This window comes from Haliaeetus albicilla, chromosome 17, assembly GCF_947461875.1.
Source record: "Haliaeetus albicilla chromosome 17, bHalAlb1.1, whole genome shotgun sequence".
Classification (NCBI taxonomy): Eukaryota; Metazoa; Chordata; class Aves; order Accipitriformes; family Accipitridae; genus Haliaeetus; species Haliaeetus albicilla.
This window is the reverse complement of record NC_091499.1, coordinates 17,194,755-17,221,420: the sequence shown is the minus strand read 5'-3', so window position 1 is coordinate 17,221,420 and position 26,666 is coordinate 17,194,755. Positions and strand designations below refer to the sequence as shown.

At 38.7% G+C, this 26,666-nt stretch overlaps 1 protein-coding gene across 1 annotated transcript; it reads left to right on the top strand.

Moving 5' to 3' along the window:
- Positions 1 to 570: 570 nt before the first annotated feature.
- On the top strand, positions 571 to 25,469 carry MCHR2 (melanin concentrating hormone receptor 2). The gene is given in 6 exon segments (XM_069804938.1): positions 571 to 1,019; positions 9,091 to 9,307; positions 19,769 to 19,959; positions 21,958 to 22,077; positions 22,911 to 23,176; positions 23,179 to 25,469. Coding segments are annotated over 6 exon segments (1,020 nt in total). The 5' UTR covers positions 571 to 837; the 3' UTR covers positions 23,223 to 25,469.
- Positions 25,470 to 26,666: the final 1,197 nt, after the last annotated feature.

Sequence of the window (26,666 nt, the reverse complement as noted above, 5' to 3'; positions counted from 1 at the left end):
ATGTGGGGACTCCACAACACCTCAGGGCAACCCGGGTCCAGGATTTGATCACCCTTACAGGGAAAATTTCTTTCACGTGTTTGGATGGAGTTTCCTGTGTTTCACTTTGTGCCCCTTGCCTCTTGTCCTGTCACTGGGCACCACTGAGAAGAGTCTGGCTCCCACGTCTTCACTCCCCTGCAACCAAGTATTTACACACATTGCTCAGATTCCCCTGAGCCTTCCCTTCTGCAGGCTGAAAAGCCCCAGCGCTCTCAGCCTCTCACGTGCCAGATGTGCTAGTCCCTTCACCAACTTCATGGCCCTCCAGCAAGTCCCTGTCTCTCCTGTACCCAGTCCCAGGACCGCAGGTGTGTCACCAGGGCTAAGTCGAGGGGAAGAATCACCTCCTTTGTCCTGCTGGTAATGCTCTGCCCAGTGCAGCACTGGATGCCATTGAACTTCTTTGCTGCAAGGGCACATCGGTGGCTTGTGTTCAACTTCGCGTCTACCGGGACCACCCCAGCCAAGAGAAGAAGTGGACAGTGGGCTTTCTGAGAGTAGAATAAACACTGTGATACTCAAATGGTGCATCTTGGATGATTACAAATTTGTTTAAATTATAATGGCGTTATTACATCAGAGATTTCGTTTTGAAAACAACATCATCCAGTTCTTTTATGTACAATCCTGAATGTACAAAGCTTTTGGTGAAAGGTTTTTTATGACATTCAGATAATCATTAAACAGTAATGTACACTTAGATACCAGACTTAACTAATGATATTCAAATTATTTGTCCATTAATAATTTATTTTCTCTTGCTACTACAGAACTAAGTCTTAAAGTCACTGAAGAATGAGTGAATTTCAACCTTCCTGTCAGAATGGTACACCAGGCTTCTTTAACAGATCTTGGAGTGGATGGCACCATTACCAGGTGATTGGTGCTGCGGAGACAATCATCCTTCCCTGTCTGATTGGGATTATCTGTTCAACAGGCTTAGTTGGAAATATTCTCATTGCGTTCACAATAATAAGGTATGGAATTGAATACATTTTTCAGTAAGATTTATTGCTGAGAAAATAAATGGTGACTGCACTAAGGAAGTGAATTGCCCAGCAAAGACAAGGATAGCAAGATTTTCATGTTCTGTTTAGTCATTGACATTTACTTCTCATTAAAAAAAAAATTAAACCATGAGTATAGATAGTGGTAATGTATGCCTGCTTAGCCTTTTCAGTTATGAGAAAGCACTTAAGTGCATGATTGAATTCAAACATATTCAAGGAAATTGAAATACATGCCTTCTTCCCTGGTTTCTGTTATAATTGGCAGCAACCTTCCCACTAGCATACATAAAAGCTAGACTAAACTTTACACTTTAGTTATGGTGCTAGCCAGGCATTATAACATTTTATAGAATTCTTTTAAGATCAGTTGAAATATACTCTTTGCCTCCTTTGAAAACTGTACTTCTACCTCAGATTATTTTAGTAACAGAGCTCTATCTAACTTTTGCCCATTTACAGCAGCTTCCTAGAACTCATTGGTTTTGTCCTACATCACCTGACTTCTTACAGGGCCTTAGTGCTAGTCAAGGATTCTCACACAGCAGGAATTAATACCTTAAGATATTTTTGTTGCATACTAAGAAGGTAAAATTGCTCAAGTTGCTTAAGTTTTTTGGGTCATAAATCTGACACAGCCATCCTTTATGCAAGAAAATACCTTCTAGTCTCTTAATTTTAACAAGAGATTTCTTTTTCTATATAATAAAGAACTTGCTCTCAACTGGCTGATGCTACCACAAACTCTAAATCCATAACCATGTATCTTGAAAAAGTGGCTTTTATCTGCAGTGCAAATTTAACATAAAGAAATATGACAGCATAAGGCTAATACACATCACACTCTACAAGGATTAATAGATGGACTCCACTCCAAAATACTGTGCTTTTAAAGGAAAGATTTCCAAAGGCCAACCTAGGGCTAAGTGTCTGTCAGCCACTGAGCTTTAGTAAACTTCCCTTGAAACTACCAGAAATGCAATGTTTGGTACACTCAAGAACACTGTAGCTCATAATCTGAATGCAGAAGGGAACAAATGTGGAAACAGTATGTCTGAAGTGAACATAATGGCAATATGACTTTTTAAATGTATGAATGAATAGAAAGGAAAGAAGAAATCATTGATTTTCTAAAAACTAGTTATAGAGTCTCTAAAATAATAGAATGGAAGGAAACTGAGAGGGAACAAAGATTTTTTTTTCTCCCCTGGAGAAAAGCCTTTGTCTAACTTAAATAAAAATATGAGAGACAGAGGGAATAGGCACAAACAATGACTTGAAAAAAAGAATATAATTTAAACCGTATTTGCTTGAGAAAATTACAAGCATTCAAATTTATGGGCATGAACATTTATACACAGGAAGAGAAATTTTGGAAATATTGTGTTAAAAAGTTAATGTGGTATTTACCAGCACTAAAAAAGACAGCCACAAACCTCAGATTCTGTAGATTAATGTACATTTAAAGTGTAGCTATGATTTGAAAAATAACCATGTCAGATTCTCACCTTCCACTAAACAGATCTGATTCTACTCGATGGTTCTGCTTCAGAGTTGTGTCTTCTCTCTTTTTCTCATGCATACATTTTAATTTTGTTAGCATTACGGAGTCAATTCTTTAAAGAGAGAAAGAAGCTAGATTACCTCTCTAATTAAGTAAAAAGTTATTTACTTTCCAGTAGAAAATGCTTTACTGATGGTAGAACATGATAAAGAACTTTGGAATTTCAGCTCCCCAATTTAATTTGCAAGTCTGCCAGGTAGGGACAAACATTTTTGAGTGTGAATTAAAATTATATTATCTGCAACTTACTGGGAGAAAATAACTAAAAGTCTTAATGAACCTTGCATGTAATATATGCCTATGCAGTGAGACTTAATTTAAAAATTACTAACTCGATGACTTTTAGCTGGCCCTCCTTGTGTGAATGAATTTCATCCCTAGGGAATAACAGAGACAGTTGAGATATGTTGTTATTTAATTAAAAAGAAAATGGTGAAAAAAATGCTGCAAGAGTTCAGTGTCAGCCAGAAGTACCCAATAATCTTCATCCCAGCAACCTAGAATAGCTGGTCCTTAAAACTGCAGTTCCGCTAGCAAGTATTTTATGTAAACCTACTGACTTAGGTGGACCAGCTGCTGGGAGAATGGCTATGTTTTTGTGTGGAGGGGGAAAATGTGATCCAGACAACCCCAATTAGCTGCACTAGTCTGACTTCATATTTTCAAGAAGGAGTATGTTACAGAAGAGAAAAGGGAATCAAATATAATTTCAATTATCTATGAGTATGTCTTTTCAGATTATCTTGATTTTTAATAAGGTAACTAATAGCAAGTGGTAAAATAACATTTCCTAAAATAGAGATTGCAAATAAGTGTCACAACACTTACTACTTATTTTCTGACTCTTCAGCTGGAGAAGTTGTATTTGCAACTGAATGTAGAGTCATCAGCAGAAAATTTTTGAAACCGCTACATACAGCTAGTCTATCCAGATCAGAGATTTTATGTTATTAGATTTTGTAAGTTATCATGCTGGAAGTTATTAAGTCAGCTAACGAACAATCTAATGTGCTCAAGAATTATAATGTGAGAAACACATTAGCTAAAGTGTGGATGGTACTAGGCAACGTTCATAAGAAATAAGTTTCCTGACAAGACTTTTAGGGGAAAATAGGTTCATGTGGAACTTTCAGGGACTGATCGTGGGGCCAGACAGATTTCATATTTTCCCTCAGAGACCTGGGTGGAATAGTGTGTCAATAGTATTCCTAATGACATACACTGGGGAGATGTGGCCGATATGGAGGTGTATTAAGACTGTCAGCAAGAACCAGATAAAGAATAGAGGAGGGACTAGAGCAATAGAAATGTGGTAACTTTTAATAGCACAAAGCCATAGAATTTTTTTCTTATTAGTATTTTTTTATAAATAGGAAGCACTGTTGTCAGTTAGAAAATAACAGAGGAAAAACTCCTGGGATTGCTGTGGGCTGTCAATAGGCTAAAGCTGCATGAGAAGCACACGCAGCTGTAATACATGTAAGGCTCAGCCTTTCCGGGGAAAAGAGGGAAATGCTAATGCTGTTCTCCAGGCTTGTAACAAGGCCTGAAATACAACTCTCGCCAGCTGTTTCCAGGAAAGATAAGATATTCAGACTGGAATAAGATCAGAAAAGAACAATTACTAGAAACAGAAGAATGTAGAACTATGAAAATTCACCTATATTTGTTTTTTTAAAAAAAGGCTCAGAGATGTATGCTTGCTCTCTATAAATCAGATTCAAATACGGCAGAAAGGGTAAAGGACTGTTTAAACTAAAAGCCAAAACTGGTACAAGAGCAATTGGGTAGACCGCGGTCAGGAGGTATTGAAGGCTGATAACTGGAAGGTGATTTTTACCTTCCAGAACAGTGATGTCCTTTGATAGCCTTCAGTAGGAGTAGGGGAAGTAAAATCATTATTTCTGAGATGAAATTACTCTGTTATAAGAAGGTCTTTCCTGATCTTGCTGCCTGTGACAGCGATAACTCAGTTCTGTGGCAAGGGTTATCTCCTCCAGTCTTAGGTTCCTGCTTTTCCTAAATCTAGCAAAAAAACCCACCATGTTAAACAACATACCAAGTGCCCTACAACATATCTCAGCTGTCTGTTCTTTATTCCTTGCCGAGACGGGAAGCTAAGTATCTCTTCACTGAGACAGCATGCTGCCAGGTTACTCTGATTTCTATGATTCTGTTTTAGATCTGTTTCAGAAAAAAACCAAGCTGATGTTAGAAAAGTGGGACTTCCTATGATGACATTTGGCACAGCAACTGATATATGTCTCTAAGTGATGTGATCTGGCTTGACTGTGAGATTCAGTTAAACAGTAATAGATTTTTGGACCAGAATATCTTGGACAAACTTCTGTAGCTATTGCTAATTTAATGCTAAACATTAGGTAATGTTGTTATCCAACAACAAATTAGATAGCTGAATTACTTGGAAGTATTCATCACAAGATATGGTTAAATGAGGGAAGGCGCAGAGGCAGAGATGTAGAACAGAAATGACTGCCATTTCTTTGTGGAGTTTTTCATAACAGGTACTGAGCAAGATTCAGTCTCACAAGATTTTACAGGCTTTACCTAATCGTACGGATGCGAGCAATTTTTTTTCAGCCTAACTTTGATCGCCCAAGCAAGTCATCTGGGTCTCTCCATGGAGTGGCACTACTGAGAGTAATACATATCATCTTTGTCATATACCTATCTAAACCAGGATAAATTGCCCCTGGAGTTCTGTTTCTCTGCAGTGATTATAGGAGCCGAGATTACTTGGAGACATTAGAGGTCTAGATTTCAAACTGAGAAAAATAGCTTAGAAGAATTCCACCCTCAATTAAAAGGAGAAAAGATAGTCCAAGCCTTTCCTGATAAATATTGGGATGCTTTTTCAGCCACAATGGGAAAAGAACTTTTACAGAAATGATCCAAGAGGGAGCACAGTGTGTGCTTACCAGCACAAAAGGGCTACAAGACAGTGTTAAGTAGGCGTAGGACTGCTGCTGTTTGACCTACTCTTCTTAAGGACCAAGGATCTAGGTAAATTCCAAGTGAGAGCAGAAGGGAAGTGCACTATGGTTAATGTCAGAGCTGGAAATTTAAAAAAGCCTCCTCCAAGTCAAGCTGCTTTGCTGGGAATGGTTAGATTTTGTAGGGGAGGACAGGCCTTGGTGGGAGGATGACTTTAAAGCTGGTGCTACTTGCCATTGCAGAAGTAGCCTATTAGAAATGCTGTTTTCACCTTTCCTATTTGAAGAAAGAGTATGTGCTTGTGTTTTTAAATATGTGATACCTATAAATCATCTTGTCTTTGACCTGAAAGATCACTTCCAAATTAACACTTAAGCTTCTAGTTAATGAAGACTCTCTGTCCAGGAGGGTATAAATAAATTCTGATGACAGCACATAATGCAGTCAGAGGGGATAAATGATGACTGATGACAACACATAATGCACTTGTCATGTTCCTTGAAGTTGTTACAGGAGTGTCAGCCAGTATATGGATTATCACATTGTCGTGTCTGCTCAACACTTCTTTTTTTTAATGGATTGGGATAATTCAAATCAATTTTTTAATGAGTTTGATCTGTAGAAGTAGAATTGAAGAGAAGGTAGGACTAACCACAGATTTGACATATTCACAGACTTTGCAATTGTGCTTTTGTACATTTTTCATAGGGTGTTTCAGAGATGGGAATTAACCCAGTATGGGTGGAAGGATGAATTGACGAGCTGATATCTGTGGCTTGAGACACTGCTGAGAAACTTTCAAATCTGTGGTGAGAAGGTAGAAAACACTGAAAGGATGAAAAGAAAGAAGTTTGAAATTGAGGCTATCACTATTATTTTCCTGGCTTTTTTTTTTTTTTTTTTTTTCTGGAAAGTAATACTTCTAGCAGAAGGCAAGCACCACTGTCTTAATAAAATACAAGATAGTTAAAAACTATAAAATGTCACCAAAATTATTTGAGATTATGAAGTTTACTGCAAAAGTTACCATTTAAATATTGTGGCTTTGAGCCACCACAGGAAACGATATGAAAATCTCTATGAAAATAAGTCCTGGCCTCTGGACACTGATCTAAAAAGGCATTGTTTTGTGAACCTCAGTGTAAAAGCATGAGACAGTGGATATTACAACACTTCCCTTTACATCAACCATGGCACAGCTGTTCAATGTGTATTCTTTGTTGATTACATTTAGCCTTGTGCTGGTTTTGGCTGGGATAGAGTTAATTTTCTTCATAGTAGCTGGTATAGGGCTGTGTTTTGGATTTGTGCTGAAAACAGGATTGATAACACAGAGATGTTTTAGTTACTGCTAAGCAGGGCTTATACAGAGCCAAGGGCTTTGCTGCTTCTCACCCCACCCCACCAGCAAGGAGGCTGGGGGGGCACAAGGAGTTGGGAGGGGACACAGCCAGGACAGCTGACCCCAACTGACCCAAGGAGTATTCCGGACCATAGGATGTCATGCCTAGCAATGAACTGGGGGTAAATTTGGCCAGGGGACTGCTGCTCAGGAACTGGCATTGGTCAGTTTGTGGTGAGCAATCATCTTCATTTACATCCCATGTCTTTCTTGGGTTTTATTTCTCCCTCTTTGTTATTTTCCTTTTTGTTATTATTATTATTATTATTGTATTTTATTTCAATTATTCAACTGTTCTTATCTCAACCCATCAAGCCTTCTCACTCAACCCATCAACCCATCTCACTTTTACCCTTCCAATTCTCTTCCCCCTGTCCTGCCCGAGGGCAGTGAGCAAGTGGCTGTGTGGTGTTTAGTTGCAGCTGGGGTTAAACCACAGCAAGCATAAAGTATGCAAGTTTAGAATTTGAGATTCTCATTCTGAGTCCAAAAGTAATTTCCAATTTAGTATGATTTATCTTGTTAACATGAACAAAATAAAGTAGAAAAAGACTATTTTAACTTTTTCATAAAATGACATATACAGGCAGATTTCAGATGCTTTGAAACTTGTGTGTTTGAGCATAATGGTACCACTTGATGCCTTGCAGGAAACACAGTTTGGGGCTTTTCTTTTCCTGGAGATTTTGCATCCTTCAATATTCACAAAGCTAAAGGCACTGGAGGAAAAAGATCTCATATGCGTCATTCTCTCCACAAGCGCCAGTCATTACTGCCAGCAGATATACTTTATAGATGTCTGGCTTTGGTTTCAGCATCATAACCAGATGACAGTGAATCATACTTTATAATTTATTAAAAGTGTTTGAAAAAAATACTTTTGCCTGGCTCATTCCCTCTAGCTTAAATTTGTTTCTTTGGAAACATAGTTATTTCATAGCTTGTAGCATGCAGCAAAGACAACATGAAAAATATGAAATTAGGAACTCTTCTCACACAGGTCCTTTTAGGAAATTATGATCATAGAGTTGGACTTCTGAACATGGTTTGTGGGTGGCCAGCCAGAGTTGTCCCAGCTGCAGATTATTCTGTGTCTTCCAGTAAGAATGACAAATAAATTGGTATTTTGCAATAGCTTGGAAAAAAAATTGGTTAGAGATACTGTAAGGGAGACTAGAGAAATAGCTTAGACTAGGCATCTAATTTTTAGGTGAATTTAGGTAAGGTGATTTCTATATGGAGACTGTGGTTAAGGACCTTTTTAATAAAGTCCTGTCATTTAAAAATATTTTATAAATACCAGTGCCTTTCAAAGATGCTTTGTGTTTCTTTCCTTGATTTGTATAGAATAAGGCAATTTAAAGTTAGGAATTCTTTCAACTGCATGAATAACATTCCTCCAAGCCTAAACCAGGGGGTGTACTAAGGCAAGGATTACATTTTGATGAAGGAATGTAGAAAAGCGTAGATATCACACAAAATCTATGCAATATAGACACTACGAAACTGGCAATGCCAAACTCTCAGTACTTAGATGAAGACCGCATATGGTTTTAACTCAGTTGCATTCCCTATGTACATATGAACTTCATGAGGCTATCTTCAAATATTTGATTGCATGTTATTTTTTTCCCAGAGGATCATTCCTCTTTCAGCAGTTCCCTTTTTACCTTGAGCACTCAAGAACCTCCTGTCTGTATCTTTAAGCAAGATTCAGCTCTGGGTCAACCGCTTTGCAGGAAGGCTTTGATCTCTCCTCCCATTTGTCCTAGACTGATATGTCTAGAGTTCCTATGTCCATCAAACCTGTGTTTATTTTGAACACTTTATGGTTTTCAAAGGAGAATATGGGTAATTGTGGTGATATTAATAAATTAAATAGCCCATTCAACCTCACTGGAAAGTAAAATTATGAACAATATATTTTTGTTGAGCCTAAAACGTTTAGTTCGAAATATCTTTGTGTTGAGAAACTTCCCTTGATTCTAAAATAGTGATTCTGACAGCGTACTTATTTCTGCACAGTTCAGTTTTGAGGTCTGCTCTATCAACAGTGTAGTTGGAAAACAATAAAGTAACTATGTCAAGTAATCATCTTCCTGTCTTCCAATCTATTTCAGAACCCAGAAGAAAACTATTCCAGATATCTGCATCTGCAGCCTGGCTATAGCAGATTTGGTTCCTATCATTGGCATGCCCTTTCTCATTCACCAATGGGCACGTGGAGGCGAGTGAGGCCTCGGCAGCCCTCTTTGCACCTTCGTTAACTCCCTGGATGCATGCAACCAGTTTACATGCAGTGCCATTATGACTGCAATGAGTTTGCACAGGTACATGGTTTCACGTTTTCATTCTGTACCCCAGGACAATAATATCCAATTGTGTTTATGCAAAGCTGTAGTAATTCAAGAACGAGAAATGCCATCAGTCATGGTTAATGATTTTTTAAAAACAGCAGGAATCCTTTTCTGATGTTTGTGGAGGTGGCAGAAGTATTTTAAGTCTCACTATAGCATCACATTATGCACAAGGCCTTAAGCGATCCTAATCACCACCACTGTTACTGTTCTGGGACTTATCTTTAGAGGTGCAGCTTCTAGTAAAGGCTTAATGTCACTAAAACTAGATTTGTTTTAACCATTCTTGTTTCAGATAAAAAATTGGCTTCCAGGCAGACTGCAGAAACCTACTGTATCTGTTATTTTTAAAAACCTTTATTAAAATGCAGTAAGAGTACAACAAGGATTTTAGCTTTTATCATAACTACAGATTTCAAAATCAGCTTCTGTATGTTCTTGATCTTAAGGAAGAAGTGACCAAATTCAGGAAAGAAAAGTCTACTTTGGACGAAAGAAGACTTTGGTCTTCTTTCATATGTCCGAGAGAGTATGAAGGAAAACAAAAAGACCTGCATAGCACGAGGCACTGGTCAATCATTAAAAAGACTCTAGGGTAAATAAGCAGAGTCAGTGGGAAGGATGGTTGCTATTGAACTTGTAACATACAAGACAGTATGCTTCCATGGAAGTGGAATGGAGAAGGAGAGAAAAATTACCAGAAAACAGAAAGCAGAAAGTAGAAAACTGAAAGGTATAAATCATTTTGAAATGGATAAAGTATGCCTATCATAAAGAGGCTACACTAATGCATGATATTAGAAGTCTTATTTGGTTGACATGCAGTTAAAAGAGTCAAGAAATTATCAATTCTTGTCAAGTCCAATTTTAAAAGCTCTGTTCTTATATTTGCATGAGAGTAATGTGACAAATGACAGTCTTTTCCTACATTCCTAAAGAATTTACACACAGTATCTTTAATCTTCTTGTTTAGGAAAAAAAATTTATGCAAATGACAGTAAGTATTAAGGCAGGAAAAAGACATGACATCCTAATGAGGAAAGACAGAATATCAAAAACTGGTATAAAAAATAGTTTATGTCTCAAATAAAGCCTTGTCTTAAAATAGACATTTGTTTTTTTCCAGATTACTGAGGGTAAGCCTGTGTTTTCTTTTCTATTTTGAGGCAAGATTTTCCATCTCAAATAAACTTGCCTAGGGACAGCTCTTCAAATTACTTCTCTCCCATTTGTTTTATCACTGCTAATACCAATTATGACACTATAGCCAAGAGAGCCAAAGGTTTTTCAGATAACAAGCTCCCAAACTGTTTAGTGCTTGATTTTCAGTAAAGCACCTCTGAATTCACCTGGGAGCTTACATTAAGTGAAAAGATTAAACCAGCTATTTTGCAAAAAATCAGCAGAGTTTATCAGACTTTGTTTGACTGTAAAATCGTCCCACATTCCCAATAAAAACAAGAAACATAATTATGCCTTATTAAATGCTACATCTAATGCAGCATCGGACAGCTTCGTGTTCTGTTTCACATTTCTCAAAAATAAAAGCACTTTTAAAGGAAGACAGGAGCAGGTCAGACCTGGGAAGACAATTCCAGAAGAAGCCTAAGCTGAATAAAATGACTACCACATGCAAATTAATATATGTCATATTGCTGGATAATGTTTTCATTCCCATAAATCCTCTGCTTCGTAATAGGAGTGAACTATGTCACGCAATGGTCCAACAGAGACTTTAGTTTTTCAGCATTTCTTTTCGCAAATCAAATTTCTTTATAAGGTCTGAAGAAGTGGCAAAACCAGCTGTTCTCTCCATGGAGCTTTAGGGGTCAATTTATGAGGGGTACAATGTATAAAAGCTTGCTTTTCATTACTCACTTTAATATGAAATAAAAAACATTAAGGAAAGCTGTAAAAACTATGCAAGTTGAGTAAGCATATTAAAATTTATGAGAAAGGTTCCTAAACTGACATCAAACACATTTTTTTAATACAGATTCATGTTTATGCCACAGGCAGACATTACATAAATTAAACCTGGATGAAACTTTGGTTGCAGAACTTTTGTCCATTGGTTAAAAGAAAATTTCATAAGAAGCAACTCACAGCACCTCCTCTCTGGATGAGGATGCACATAAGTACATATAGACAAGAATCCTAATACAATTTACCCCCATGTACCTGAAGAGTAAATCTGACTGTTCAACAAAAATATCACTATGCAAATCTGGCCTAAGTGAAATCAGAACTGTGTACGCTGCAGACAGCATCTCCTTGAGCCCAAATATTGGTATACTCTTATGTTGCAGTCTCTGGTGAGGCAGGAGACATGGTGAGATGGGTGAAAAGGGGGTCCAGTATGATGTCCTACACTAATGTTGTTACTCGGAACATTTCAATAAGCCAGTTGACTTAAATTGAAGACGAACATTGCAATTAGCAATGTTAGTGACTTTAAACTGGCAAAGGAATGCTTTGGCCTAGGACATTTTAAAAAAAAAAGCCAAGACTTACACATTCAAAATAACTGATGCAGATTCGGAAGTCACATCATTCCTTACTTCTTCATAGCACACAAGATGCAGCTAATAAAGCCTGTGCCGGGTTTTCTTTCTGTGACAGGAGGCTGTGAGGCACATCACATTCCCTGTAGCATCCACTGGAGCATGTCACAGGAAAATGCTACTGTTTGGGTCCCTTCTTACAGAGTGCACCTACTTCGACTACTTTTTCTACATGCTTTGGTTATAAGAAAAGGTGTAATCCTCTTGATAGGGGTTCAGTTGCCTATGATCCAAGGCATACTTTTGATATGGCACAGCTATATAATCTCGTCTCAGTCTCCTGAGAAAGTTGCTAAATGCTAAGCTGTGCAAAAGTAGCTAGAGTAGAACCATGTGTGCTAAGAGAGGTAAGGCAGATTGAAGCCAGAGACAAGATTGTTGAGGTGGAGACAGTTAGCAGTTCAAAGGTTCAAGAAAAGAAACACTGGCACAAAGAGGTATAAAATACTAACGAAAATCAGGGAGTCTGAAGATGCCCCTTCATTCCCATTGACAGTTGTCCAGCAAAGACTCAAGGGTGGCATACAGGGGTGGTAAGACTACCAACACTTAGTCTAGGAGCTTGCTAGTCCTAGCTGTCTGTTTTCTATTGTAATAGCCAATAAATAATTGCTTTTTGTGAATATCCTATCTGCAAAGTATCTCTGTGCATGGGAAAAGTCCCCTGAGCAAGCTCCTGAAATCCAGGACTTACATAGGGTACCAGTCAATTTTGAGGGCTGCATAAACATTTATTTAGCCTATCCCCTTAAGGCTTCAGGCACATAAATGGAGAGGTGAAGCTGGGCAGATAAATCTGGAGTAAGTAGCTCTGTGACGGCTGAGAAGAAACAGGCAGGTGTTCCAAGTGTTTGCAGCAGCCGAGACTGACAGGCATGGGAAAATATGTTCCTGGTTTGCCCATTGCGGTAACGTTGCTCTAAGAAATATTTACCAAGGCAGTACAACTGGTAGGGTGGGGCCATATCTCTATGAAAGTCATGGGCTTTCAGTTATTTAAAACCAGAACCACTTGATTTGCCATGGACTAATCCATTTACTCATTCTTCACACTCCTTTTTCTGTCGCTCCTTGCTTCACTTCACATGCAGGCACAAACACCCTAGCCAGAGGAAAAGGTAGAAGCCCTTTAAAAGCTCAATCTTCTGAACAGCCTTCATTTGCTTTTGAGTGTAGTACACTTTGCTGCCTCTTGGGGCAATCCTAACAGCAGTACATTTTAAGCCAATTCAGATCATATATTAATAATTAACATTAATCAGGTAATTTATACTAATTAGTCATATCAATAATAATAACAGTGTCAGTATAATGTATTGTGACAATATGCAATACATAGTAATAATGTTAGACCGTAGGATGTCCGATATGACAGGTTAAGATGTGTCCAGAGACAGGAAGGAAAAGAGTGAGAAAAAACCCAAGCTCTAAGACACGTTTCCCCTCTCCTCGTCCTATATGCATGACAGAAGTATGACCAGATGTTTACAGCTTTGCTAGAAATCAGACAAGATGACATGCAGTTAGCTACAGCATTAACTAGGAGTGCATGCTCCCATGAAATATTTTCTCTTTCAAAGAGTCACCGTGGCTTCAACAATCATACCATGTACTTTGTTGATGGTTGGTCTCATAGATGTTCCTCCAGGCAGATGGATATTCCTCCAAACAGCAAGTCTGGCAGAAAGGTAAAAAGCAATGTCGTAAAAGGCATGGGTAACAGGCACCACGTAGCTTGTACTTTTTGAGAGCTCTGCAGGCTCTGTCACTGCCTCCTTCTCCAGCTCTCTGTGTCGGAGAGGCAGCTCAGACACTCCTGTTGTTTGTTTCAGGTAAGTATTCTTCAGACTTTTCCCAACAAAAGACTCTTTTATTACTGATAATTACTTTGTCAGATGAGGGCACATGTCTGCCTTAAAGTTCCACTCTCTGTTTGAAGTGGAAATTACCCCTTATTTTCAAAACAGCATGTTTTCCCAAATGCACCCCTCATGTTTCATTTCACAAATTTATCATCAGACAATAGGCAGGTTTGAAATTTACATCCAAACTGAAACAACCAATAGAAACTCACTGCTGCAAAAGAAAGGAGACAAAAGCTGCTTGATAATGTTTAGGGTGAGATTAATTTCTTATTGTCTGGGGAAGGGTAAGTCAGAACACCAGCAGGCTGGAATAAGTTTGAGTCCTATCAAGAAAAAGAATAATTTACATTGAATTGAATTTAATTTGTGCTGGTGTGTTTATTCCATCCAGCGTAATATTTTCCTTTTCATCTTTAAGTTCATTAAATGACTTTTTTCCTTTGCTCAGATGAATATTAAAAATGACAGTTAGAAACCCCAGGAAATTATCCGTTATAGTCACATATCAGTATACAAAAATGTCCAGCAAATTAATTGATCCAGAAAGTGTGAAAAGTCATCTTACAATACTTAGGGAAATACACTTATATGCAGGCCAGATTTTGCATCGTTAGTAACCTGCCCTTTACTTTGTGAGAATCCTACGAAAATTCAGCTGCGTATCCAGGAAAACAATGTCCACACAGCAAAAGGCGCCAGGATCAGCCAACACATAGGCAGTGACGGGCACTTCTGGAGCTGGAAGATGTGGATTCCGTACCCATCACAGGCTAGAGGGTTCCTCTGCACACGCCATTCCTTCCCTTAATGATCTTCAATGCCCATTAGCGCAGTTAGTTTTATTACAAACTACATTAGTCTGATAACCGCTAGACCGCAGCTGCTATCAAGACGAGTTACATTCACTGTTGATAAGTTCTGAGCTGCGCTGGGCTCTGGCCCTTTGAGCAAAGGCAATATCACCCGTTAAGCCACACGTCGCATGGTGCCTTAAGAGCCTCAGCCTTTTGCATTGCTAACAGCCCTCTCTCTGAAGCCCTGTAGCCGGCTTTCTGCCGGCAGCTCCGCGCCTGGTCACCCAAGCTGCCGTGGCAGCCTTTCCCAGAGCGCCTGGGGCAGCCCTTTCCCCTCGTTCCCACGCTGTGGGTCTCGCGCTGTTATCCTCCCAGCCCTGCACCTGCAAACCCAACAGCGCTGTTACGGGGGGTTCTCATGGGAAGTGACTGCCAACAGCGTGAGAATCACCCCTTCTTCCCCTCCCTTTTCCTACCCTGTGGTCAAAGCTTCTGGTTGACATTAGCGGACCCAAAAACACACATGCCCCAAACTTAACAGCAAGTCAGTGTGCAGCCTCAGCAAAGTGTGCTCTCAGCTGCACCAGCAGCCTCATAGGCAAGAGCAACGGGTAAGAAATGAGTCATCTTGATGAAAACTATGTTGTTACTGTGGAAAAGGCATTACAGGGTGAACCACGTACTGCACTGGAGAAGAGACCCAGAGAAGGATGCTTGCCTGGAGCCCCCCCATCGCTTCTTTTCCACTCTGTCTCCTCTCATTTTGATTTTTCCCTTAAAGGAACTATATGCCGTCAGCTACAGACCCTGCTAATAAGTCTCTGCGCCCGTGAACCTGTCTCAAAAACCTTTGTGCAATGCATAGTTATACACTCTTGATGAAAGGGCAAATAATCAATGTTTTTACAGTTAGGTACCTTGTGAGCTTAAGCAGATTGAAACAAAAGGGAGATCTCACCGAAACCTTCCTACTAAGGAGAAGCATATGAAAGCATCAAGGAGTTTTTGTATCACCCAACTGTAGGCACCAGCTGAAGTTCAGCCTTTCATTAATGGGAGGCAGCAGGCATGTCTAAGAGGTGATTCACAGGGTGTACAGAGAGCACAACACAGGATGGAATATTATGTCCTGTCACCTTCCTTGCAGCCAGCGGGAAGAGGGGGGCCTGGTTAGGTGCACTTCTTACTCCATGTCAGCTACTAATGTTACTTTTCTGTGCTTCCCCCATGCGTCCTATTTCCATCTCACACACTTTCATTTTCTCACGAACGCTTCCTTTAATTCACAGTTTATTCTCTGATTTTTTTGTAATGTCCACTATAACTTTGTTCAGCATTAATTCTTTGGAAACATCGCTACTGCCTATTTCAAAAAGAGTTGTAGTATTGTTCCCTTATTTTGCACAGAGATGTTTGCACCACTTGCAAATGAAAGCAAGCTCAAAGCATACATAGTACACCATGCTTACATGGAGACTAAGAGGTCAAATTATGCGTAAAGCAGGAGTAACCACAAGTTTTAAGAACCTGAGAAGCCTGTAAATTACTCTCAATTACACAGATCCTGTAAGAAGTATCAGTGTCAGAAGCTATTTCCATGAGGCAGCCAGTGAAACAGGAGAGGTAGCTGTACCAAGTATGGTACAAAGTAGTTCTACCATTGCAAATGTAGAGGATTTCTGTTCTTTCTGTCACCATCATGAGAATTGAGAATAAATGCATGAAATTAGACATAGCTTTTTAAGATACCATATACCAGAAGAGCCTTTTGCTGATTCTAGCAATAATGGTCATTACTTTAACCCTATTTAGTGAAAAGAACTTGATTGTTGCAAAGCTTCAATAATGAGAGAAATCTATTTCATACTCATATTCAAGCAAGACTGAAAATAATTTATTATCACATGAAAAACGAATCTTTCTTGATCTTATGCAATGGTTCCTAATCTTCATTGGCCCAAGGGCAACAATACCAAGCAACTGAGGTGCTGCAGGCACCTTGTTCTGACAGGCTTGTGAACCTGATCTGTTCACAAGAAAAACAAGTACAGGACCTTGAGCAACATCCCGAGGTCTTGCAGGCAACATGTTGCCAGCACCTGCAGACAAGGATCCTCTGATTTGTATCAGATATTTACATCGTATAAAATATACAAGTATGGCTATGTATTCATACAGATACAGCAACACAGAAAAGGAATGACAGGTTTTGAAAGTTACTGCTGTCCAGTTAATGATATTTCTGGTTATTTACTGGTACCAGTACTGGAGTATTTGATCCACAGTCTAATTAATCTTGAGCTTTCAGCCTGGAGAACACATTCTTCAGCTGTCAGTCACTTGTTAAGCTTCTGCTCTCAGCTGCACTGAAGAAAATTCACAACAGTGTTCCTGGTTTTAGTAGAGTAAATGTAGAATTATACCAGGGTATCTGAAAACAAAATGCAATGTCAAATTTGCACACATTGCAGTTGGTATTATAAATGCCTCTCTGGCTTCTTGTGTTTTTAACAATGTAAATCTAGAATACCTCCACCAAACTCTGTTCCTTTCTTTCTAATACTTTAATCAACCTAATACATATCTACACCTCTTTTTCTTTCATAAAATACATTTAAGAAGGAATCACATTATTATGAAGACTGTTCCTTGCAGGCTTTTAATTGCATTTTTTTTCTGCATTTTTCTCACTTCATCTGTGAACAACATAAATAGAGAGAGAGTCATTTCTAGCTAAGTTATAGGTTGAGAGTGGTAGAGAATTAGTCTCCTATGTTACAACCTATTTAATGGCCCTTTTCAGAACACACAAAAAATACTAGTTCCTGGGGAAAAAAAAAGTCTTCTGCAAGAATGATGAACTTTTCAAATCAGCTTTCTTATATAGCTGAGCACAAGCACTGTGGGATTCCACATGTAGATGATAACCCTTTAGAATAAGGATGCTGCCTGAGGCAATACCTGGAACCATCTTAACATTCGTATTACACTATCTTGGACTGTTTGTTTTGGTTTGGTTTGGTTTGGTTTGGTTTGGTTAGTTTTGTTGGGCTGTCATTTTTTTCTGCTCTACAAGCACTAAAATTCAGTGAAAATTTCACCAGTATTTAAATATTTCTCAGTTTTATCCTTTCAGCTTGTACAGGTTTTAAATACTCTAACATGAAGTCTACAGGATGCAGTTTGGTAGAGAAGCTGCTAATAGTTAATCACCAAGAAAATTATTTCCAAGTATGGTTTAAATTCCTAATAATTTGTCATTCTCGTAGCAGCTAGTAAATCACTTACTTTCAGTTAATTTTAGAAAATTACAGTTTCAAAAGATTTCTGTGCCTATGATCTGGAGTTTTCACTCTTTTTAAAAGAAACTGAGTCAATCTAACTCCCTCAAGAGAGCTGTGTTTCACTGCTACTGCCTAAAACACCTCCAGCATTTTGCATGAAAAAAGGCATGTGTGATATAGTTGAAGAGGACAGAATGAAATTTCTGATCCATTTTGTAAAGGCTGGTCATGAAATAGATATTTTCTACCAAAAAAAAAAAGCCCTAAGGCTTCTTCCCTCCTTTTTTGTGGAAAATGTTGACATTTGGAGATTTCATTTAGCTGTATTACTCATTATTAATTGAAGAATTATGAATTGATAAATGGATGAACTAAGTTTTCTTCATGAGTTACATCTCCCCCATTTCTCTTCAGCGCTATGGTTCCTCACCCACCTACCAGCTCCTGCTGCCAGAAGTTAGGTTCTTCCACCTGTCCTTTTGCCTGTCGTAGGGAGCGAGCTGGTGGACGTGGGGCCAAGGCAGAACCATAAGTCTCATCACCCACAATCTGGGTGGTAATGGGCACAGATGCCACCAGCAGGGCTAGGACCTCTGTGGTAGACCTCTCATAACATATCGGGGGGAACTGTAACTGATCATGTCCTTAAGCTGGCAGCAATGTGATGAAAATCACCCCTCTGCCAGGGTCTCCACCAGGAGATTCAGCTGATAAGAACTGTATCTGTGACAGCTGGCCTGTGCAGCAGCAAAGTGAGGTCAGTTGGTGCTGGTTTCTGGTTGTCTCAAGTGGTTATATCACCTCAAAGCCATCGCAGGGCAGTGCTGCAGCTCCCTTCAAACTACTTTACAGAGCACAGAGAGTTTGACAGCCAGAAAGCAGTACCAAGACCCAGGGCAATGGAAATTTTCAGCCTCTGTAGCATACTGTCTGAACCCAGTACCTTTTAACCAGGCCTGTGGCTGATCCCAGTATGCCAGATTCTGCATGTGCAAAGGATGGAAAGAAAAAGGAAGTAATTCATTGTTAGGTTTCTTTACCTTTGTTGAATTTATTCTAAGATGATCTGATGCTATTCTTCCTCAAAAAGTTGTTAAACTGTGAATTAGTGGTCATGTTAGTAGGTAGTCTGATCTCATCTGGAAATGAAGAGGTGTACCAAATGCAGGGGACTTTGTACCTACCCTACCCACTCCTGAAAAAAATAGAGGGAAAATACACTCCCCTTTAACATCCCTTTTTTATGACATGTGAATTCTTGCATCTGATATTCTGCTTTCAGTTCAAAGATTGCCCTCTTTAATCCATTTTGATCTCATAGATTAATGTTCACCCTAACATTTTACAAAATGTGGAGGTGATGAAACAGAAGTTGAATTTGCTTTGTATCATAAGCCACTGCTAATCGAAAGTTACTTCTAAGGTAGTAAACTCTCTCACTTGTATCTTCAGTTATGTGGAGACTAAACATTTATATCACAACTATAAAAGAGTTGAGCACTCCTAGAGCTCAAATATTTCAGAACATTCCATAATTTTTTTAAAAATAGCAGTCTTGCCTGTATTAAATTATCTCCAGTCCTTTTCCAGAACTAATTACATCTCAGATTTTGTCTCTGCTTGCTTCTTGTATGTCTGTTTTCAAATTCTCTCTCCTATATGCTAATCTACTATAATTTATTAAAAACTCCCATCATATTAATTAAATAGTGTTGTGACCAAAAGCATAATCAGTTATAACAACACTTGTTGAATGTTAAGGGAATTGCTTCAATAAAAGCCATTCTGACATGTTGTACTTAACAGCGTTTTAAAAATGCAATTTCTTTCCTTTGCAATTACTATTAGAATTTTTATCTTGCGGTCAACAATATTAACCTAAATATTTTATTGTTTTTCTATTATATTGCTCTGTTACCTGCTTATACAGGTAGCTCGCTCTTGTCCAGCCATTTTGCCTAACCCACCTGAGAACAAGATCAAAGACAATTCGAGTCAATTTTTGTTTATGGGTGGCATCGCTTATTCTGATGTTCCCTGTGTGGGTCTACTCAAAAGTAATGAAGTTCAAAGATGGTTTGGAAGGTTACGCTTTTGATCTAACCTCACCTGATGATGTTCTCTGGTAAGCTTTCAAAGCTTGGGGGATCATCATGTCTTCAGCTGGTGTTGAGGATACCACCCATTTTGTCTTTGACATCCCTGACAGGCAGACCGATGGATGGACGGATGGATGGATAGATGAAACAGAACTAAAGGCTGAAGCTGAGCCTTGTATCATTCAAAACACTGCATCTCCGATTGCATCGGTAATAGAGAGGCAGCCCCAGAAAGATCAAGTTCAGCAAGGCAGCTCCCACATAACAAATGTAACAGTGAAGGACTTCTGGTTCTCCTTACCTTCTCTTGCTGCATTTAGGTAACTATTGTTCACAAATGGGATCTCATTGCCCTTTCCGACCTCACAGACTGTCATGTTTGGGAGATACAGATCACAGAAGAGATTAAACTCTCCTCACATTGCAGACATGACTTTCTAGTATCTCATGGCCAAGCAGATTCCTGCCTATTTGTTGAATTCAAGTTAGCTTGTTGATCGATGACTAGCAAGGGACATAAAAGAAAATTTTAAAAACCTTACATAACAGAGAGGAAATTTTGGCTGAGACTGGGTGGTTTTATATTAGCATGTTCGTTTGGATAAGGAAGGTATTTTTGGAATGAGTATCCCAGTTGTCTCTAATTATCACACCTGAGTTCACATTATTCAGCAGTCTCAGAGCACATGATCTGTATTATTTTCAGGTGAAATCAGACTGGAAAAAGTGCTCTGGGCACTCAGTGAATGGATTCCAACCACTGTTGTGCACTCAGTCCTCAATCCACAGGATCCAATTAGAGAAAATTCAAAGTTAAACCCCCTAACATGAGTATAATGTGTCATGTCCTAAGCACCAAGTACTTCACTCTACAGATTTTCACTACTCATTTGTACTACTTGTTAATGTAGACAAAGCCTAAAATACTGTATTTGAGTCTTTTTTGTTCCAGCCTCCCTTCCCCCTCCCTCCCTCCAAATGAACTGCAACCAGATTTTTAATGGAATTAATTCTAACTCTGGAGCACCAGAAAAAGACAAAAAATGTGTAACAGTACAGAAGTTAAATATTTTAATGTCAGCAAAGCTTGATTAAATTCACTGCTGAAGTCTTAAGGTATTAGTAAAAACAGTCCCTGAAATATGACTATTTTCAAGAACTTGTGAAGGACATGAGATCCCCAATAGCCTGAAAAAATCAGAGAAAATAGGAGAAAAACAGGGTTGAAAGGATTTCGGGAATTCAGTCTAGTCCATCCTGTCTCAGATGGCACGACCAGTTGTCAGAGGCTTGTTTAGTTCTACATTAGAGTTTTTAACACGGGAAAGTATGAAGACAAGCAAAAGGAGACTCTGTTAGACAGAGTAAAATACCATGAACTTCAATAACCAGAAAGTTTAAAAAATTATTAAGCTCTCAATCTGTAAAGTGATAAGAAAAACTCCATGTCTATTTGTCAGGAACAAATTATAACTTAACAATGCAATTTCCTTCTTTGATGGAAGTTCTCCACTTGATAAAGAATAATTAGAAACAAAATAACTTGAATTGTAACAAAATACCTGCAAACCAACTAAGAAAGATGGTGTAGATTAGATTACACTAATGATGGTTGAAAAAACTGCTCAGAAGGTAGTCATCACTGTTCTACTATCAGACTAGCAAAATATCAGGGGACTAAGCAGACTGTGTCCTGCATAAACGCTTGCAGGAATTTTCACTAATTATATAGGTGCTGGAAGAAGCACACACACACAGAATTTGGAAAGCTGAGAGGTATAATTTGTAGTTATCTTCTTGTAGTCAAAAATATTCCTAGAAGTGCTGAACACAGACTTTAATACTTAAAAGTACTTGCAGTTCTAGGTACTTGCTGTTACCTAAAACAGGCTCCATGTATCTCTAATTAAGAATTGCAAATCAGAGACCACTTTATGAAACATGTCACTTATACATTTTTTTACACTTATGAGATGGTCTTTGTGTAATCACCTTGTTTGTTCTTTTTGCATTTTGTTGTACAGGCATATGCTTTATCTTACTATAACAACTTTCTTTTTTCCTTTACCACTGATATTTATTTACTATATTTTAATTTTGTGTTACACATGGGAGATGTATCAGCAAAAAAAGAAAGCAGGAAAGTAAAGTATTATTCATGCTTCTTCCTATTTCACATGCTCTGCTCAGACTGTAAAGGTTTTACGTGTAACAGGCCAAAAGGAGCAGTGCCAGGTCTGGTACCAGTCGCCATGCCCCAAGGAGCTGCAGGTTGGGTGCCTCCAGGCTGCATTGCCCCTCCTGTGGGAAGGGGACTCCAGGCCCCACAAGGATCCCTAGCCACTGTTCACAGCCTCGGGAAGTCTCGGCAATAAAAGAAAATTGACACATGAAACAGATGAAATACAATTTCCCAGTTTCCGTGACAGCAGCTCCTCATCAGCATGTTTTAGTTCTAGGACTACGTGCTTTGGATTTCAGCTTGTACCAATTTTCTTTGAAAAAGGAAATTGATTTCCATTTTAGAGTGGTTTTTAATTCCTCAGGCAGGAGGATCATTTGCTTCTTTGCTCTAAGTCTCCTTTAAGCTCATAATAGTCAAGTTTTAACTGGATATTTCTGTTCCAGTTGTTAGCAAAAAAAAATGTAGTCATAGATGAAAAGGGATGCAAAGCTATATAGCTGTCATGCTGAAAAAGAGTAAACATTTTTAATGAAAATAAGTGTCAGTATTTCATCCAATATACATAAACAATTCTCAGTGGCTTCTGTATGTGTGTGGCACAGGATCAAATTCAGCCTAAGCAGAAGAAACAATAACGTGTAAACAACAAAAAAATGAAGTTGTTGAGAGCTGGCCTTTGCTTGCACTGTAGGTGAATTTGGCCTCAGACAACTGCCATTCATTAGTACACAATCCGCACCATCATTTTCCCACCTTGACTTTCCATACTAGGGATCCTTCTTTGTTTTGCAGTTACACCACCAGTATTGCCAGGCAAAGAGCCATGAGGCTCACTAAGATGGTGCTTGCTCTGGTCAGTGTGTCTGCGGTAAGTGCTGCCCCATTCCATGTGATCCAGCTCATGAATCTTCAAGTTTCTCAGCTGACCCTGACCTTTTACATGAGCTACTACATCTCCATCTGCCTCAGCTACACCAGCAGCAGCATTAATCCCTTTCCCTACATCCTGCCTAATGGGAACTTCCAGAAGTGTCTCCGGCGGTGCACAAAGGTGGAAGTCAGGATGTCAGCATCATCGAAAACATCCTCAAGTCAAGTTTCTGAAAGGAAGGTCCTCTCCCAAGAAAAATGCATTATCTATGTGTAGATTTTATTGGTTGCAATAGATGGGCCTGGGTTCACTTCCTTCGTGAAAGTGTAACTCAGAAGTGGCTTTGTTGCTGGAATTGCATCAGTGTCAAGCTGATGTAAGAAGATGACCTACACCACTGTTTGAAAGGTTAGAGCTCCTAGAGGAGGGATTCACTGCAAAAATATTCTTCTTTACTGTGCCTTTGCCTTCTTTTATGACAGTTTGTACATAGATGAACCAAATGTATGGAGACAAAAGTGGATTTTAAAAAACTGTAGTCCTCTGGTAGTAAGAAGATAGAATGACTGTGGCAGGCATTTGGGATCTGACAGTGTGTGAAGTCATGGAAACTGTAAGTTAATGACCAAAAGAGACTTAGTTACTGATGACTTAGAAGGGAGTAACTATTGATTTTTTTCCTATCTATAGCTGTTTCATCTGGCACTCACTTCTGCAGCTATTAAAGTCAGGGGAGAGACAAAAAAGGCCCTTCTGGAGGAAAACTACTTTTGAATTAACCTCTGTACATATTCTTGCAAAGAAGTGAATTCACAGTGTGCATCATTGGAAATTATTAAACCTAAGTTTTGAAAAGAACTGTGTTTCAGGGCTAGGTCTTTGCTTCTCTTTTCTCAAAATCCCTGCTTCCAAGACAGCCTTGAGAAGGGTCTTCAGTTAGTTCTGAAAGAGCTCAGTGCTGGTCTCACTACGAGTGCCAGAGGAACTTGGTGCTTGCCCAGGATGCACTCTCACTCATTTTAAAAGGGGCAGAAGAATGCCTGCTTGTTGTCAACACTTAATCTATAAGATTTCTAGTAGTAGGATGTAATCAAGCAATATTATTAGGACCTTCCTAGCTAATACAGAAAACCAGTGAGATAAAATATCTGTTGAAAAATCTAATGTTCTTGAGAGATGTTCACAGTTTTGGTGTTCACCACACTGTGGGTTTATCTGCATCATGTTCCTTTCTCAGACCACTTTCTCATATCTCAAGACTTCACTTAACACTTTATTGCATGAAGATAACATTTCACTAGGACCAGAGGTTTTATGGCTACAGTATTCTTGTTATTCAGAGACCTGATGAATCTGAAACACTTAGGATACACCTCCTCACATATGCGTTTATCTATCTCCCGTCTTGTTGTCCCATCCCAAATGGACCTTTTATTCATTTATTTGCAGCACTGTGGGGGGTCACACTTTGTGATCCCACTCTGTGATATGCCAACCACCTTAGGATCCATGACACAGGCAAGAATCAGGGGAAGGCTGGGCTGCACATTCCCAAAGTGGATTGAGGTACTGCCCTGTCTTCTCCTGCCATCACATGACATCTGCAGTCTCATAGGGTCTCACACATACAGAAAAAGGAGTTTAAGGGGTTTGAAATCACTGTTCATAGTGTAAAGCCACAGCTTTATATAGAAAAATGTTCATAAAACGTTTGTGATGGTGTTATTGTAACCATAGTAGTTTAAGGGAATACTCAAGGTAAACTTTATGAGTGGAGGAAATATCGTCATTAAACCCTACAGGATAGCTGCAAAATTATAAGATTTCAGCATGTAAGGGTTTGTTTGAAAAGGTTGGCTGCTTTTCCCAGCTGTATGAATTAGTCTATTAAAAGTCTTATCTCTACCTACAGACCTTGTCATTAAAAATAAATAAATAAACTAATTAATTAACAGTCTCCACACAAGGTGCCTTACCAAGTATTACAAAAATATGGCCCTGCTAAGTGCAAGTTTGTTAGCTCGCTGTTCCAGTCTGTGCCTGCATGTGTCACCTTGCCTTCTGAGTTACAACTATGACTTTACAGGTTTCAGCTCTTTGTCTTCTTTTTTTCCCCTTTTTTTTCCCCCCTTGCCTGGCCTTTTGAATCAAAGCAGATCACTAGATGTGAGTTCTCCCCCCAAAGGAAATTTTTCTCAAACTTGTTTACCAGTTCAGTAAGTTACTTCAGTTATTCAGTAGCTTGGGATAGGATATTAACACTTATAACAATGATAAAATAGGTTTTTTTAAAAGCCTTGGTGTTCTTATCTTTTGCTTGTCACACCTCCACTCTTAAAGCCTCTATGCTTCTGAGGTCATAGCAGTGAAACAGAACCACAGAAAAAACAACTTCATAAAATGATCCTAACAACAGCAAGGTCGACAGGACATTGAATGGCCTCTTGTCTGGGACACTAATAAAATAGTTTAAAGTTCAGTGTTTTTCTCACCTTCTCCATATTGCTTTAATTCTCTGTATCTGAAAATGGATGTATTTCAAAGAAATTTGTGTAAATATTCCAACTTTTTATTTACTAGTTACTAAATCTTTTATGTTAATGAAAGTCCATAAAGGAATATGATAAAAAAAATTCTTTTTCTTTAATGTTTTGGAGCATCTGATCTTGATCATGTTGTTTCCCACACAACTAGAATAAGCAGTTCATTGGAAAATAAAAACAGCCTATAGATGTGGGGAAAAAAGGAAGATATTGAAAGCTACTGAGTTTTAAATAGCTCTAAAAGCTGAAAAGTAGGTGATTTATCAATATGTCTTTCAGTGAAAATAGTACTGATGAAGAAAATCTGAATCTGAAGGAAGAATGCTATTGCGTGTCAAGGGAAAAGTCACAGAAGGCCACGTAAAGGTGAAGTATTGCTGGAATCAAAGTGGAACATTGAGACCATTCCCTGCTGGTGATATGTATTTTCTGTGCAGTTTTGCTGCTGCATCGTCACATATAACTATAAGCTACACAAAAACTATAATTTCAAAAAGTTTCTTTCAAGATACTTGCAATCTGGTGAGTAATATTTGTGTACAGACAAGGGGTACACTCATACCTTCAGATAATTTTTTTAATTATTTATTTTGCATGTAACACTTGTTTAAAATGCAGCATTTTTAATTGGGACTCTTAATGTTGTGCTGCAACCACCATCCAGTTCAGTATTTCAAGTTTTTATTGTATTTGAACTTACGGTAATAGGTTGAGGGGGAAAATATTCAGTCATTAAATCAGATCGTTCCAGCGGAGAGTTTCCAAACCATCAGGAAGCCAGCCCTGACTGTACTCCAGGGCACTGTGGACCTGAAACTGCTTCCAGAAAATTAAATGTCAAAGCTTTGGGATTTAATAACGTATCACCTGTTACATACATTGTGATGACTACTATAATCCCATCATCCAGTCTAAAACACTGCCTGCATGAGCAAACTGGATGCCTAAGTGAAATTGGATAGCTTAGGAGTTGGTAATGGTATGATATATGCAGCATTCCCCATCCAGTAAAAGCATTTAACAGACTTACTGCATTTTAAGCATGTAGATAAGTCTCACAGAAGTCAATGTAGGCATGTGACTATGTGATTTGCCACACTGGGGCCCAAACCTTCTGTCCAAATGCCACTACCA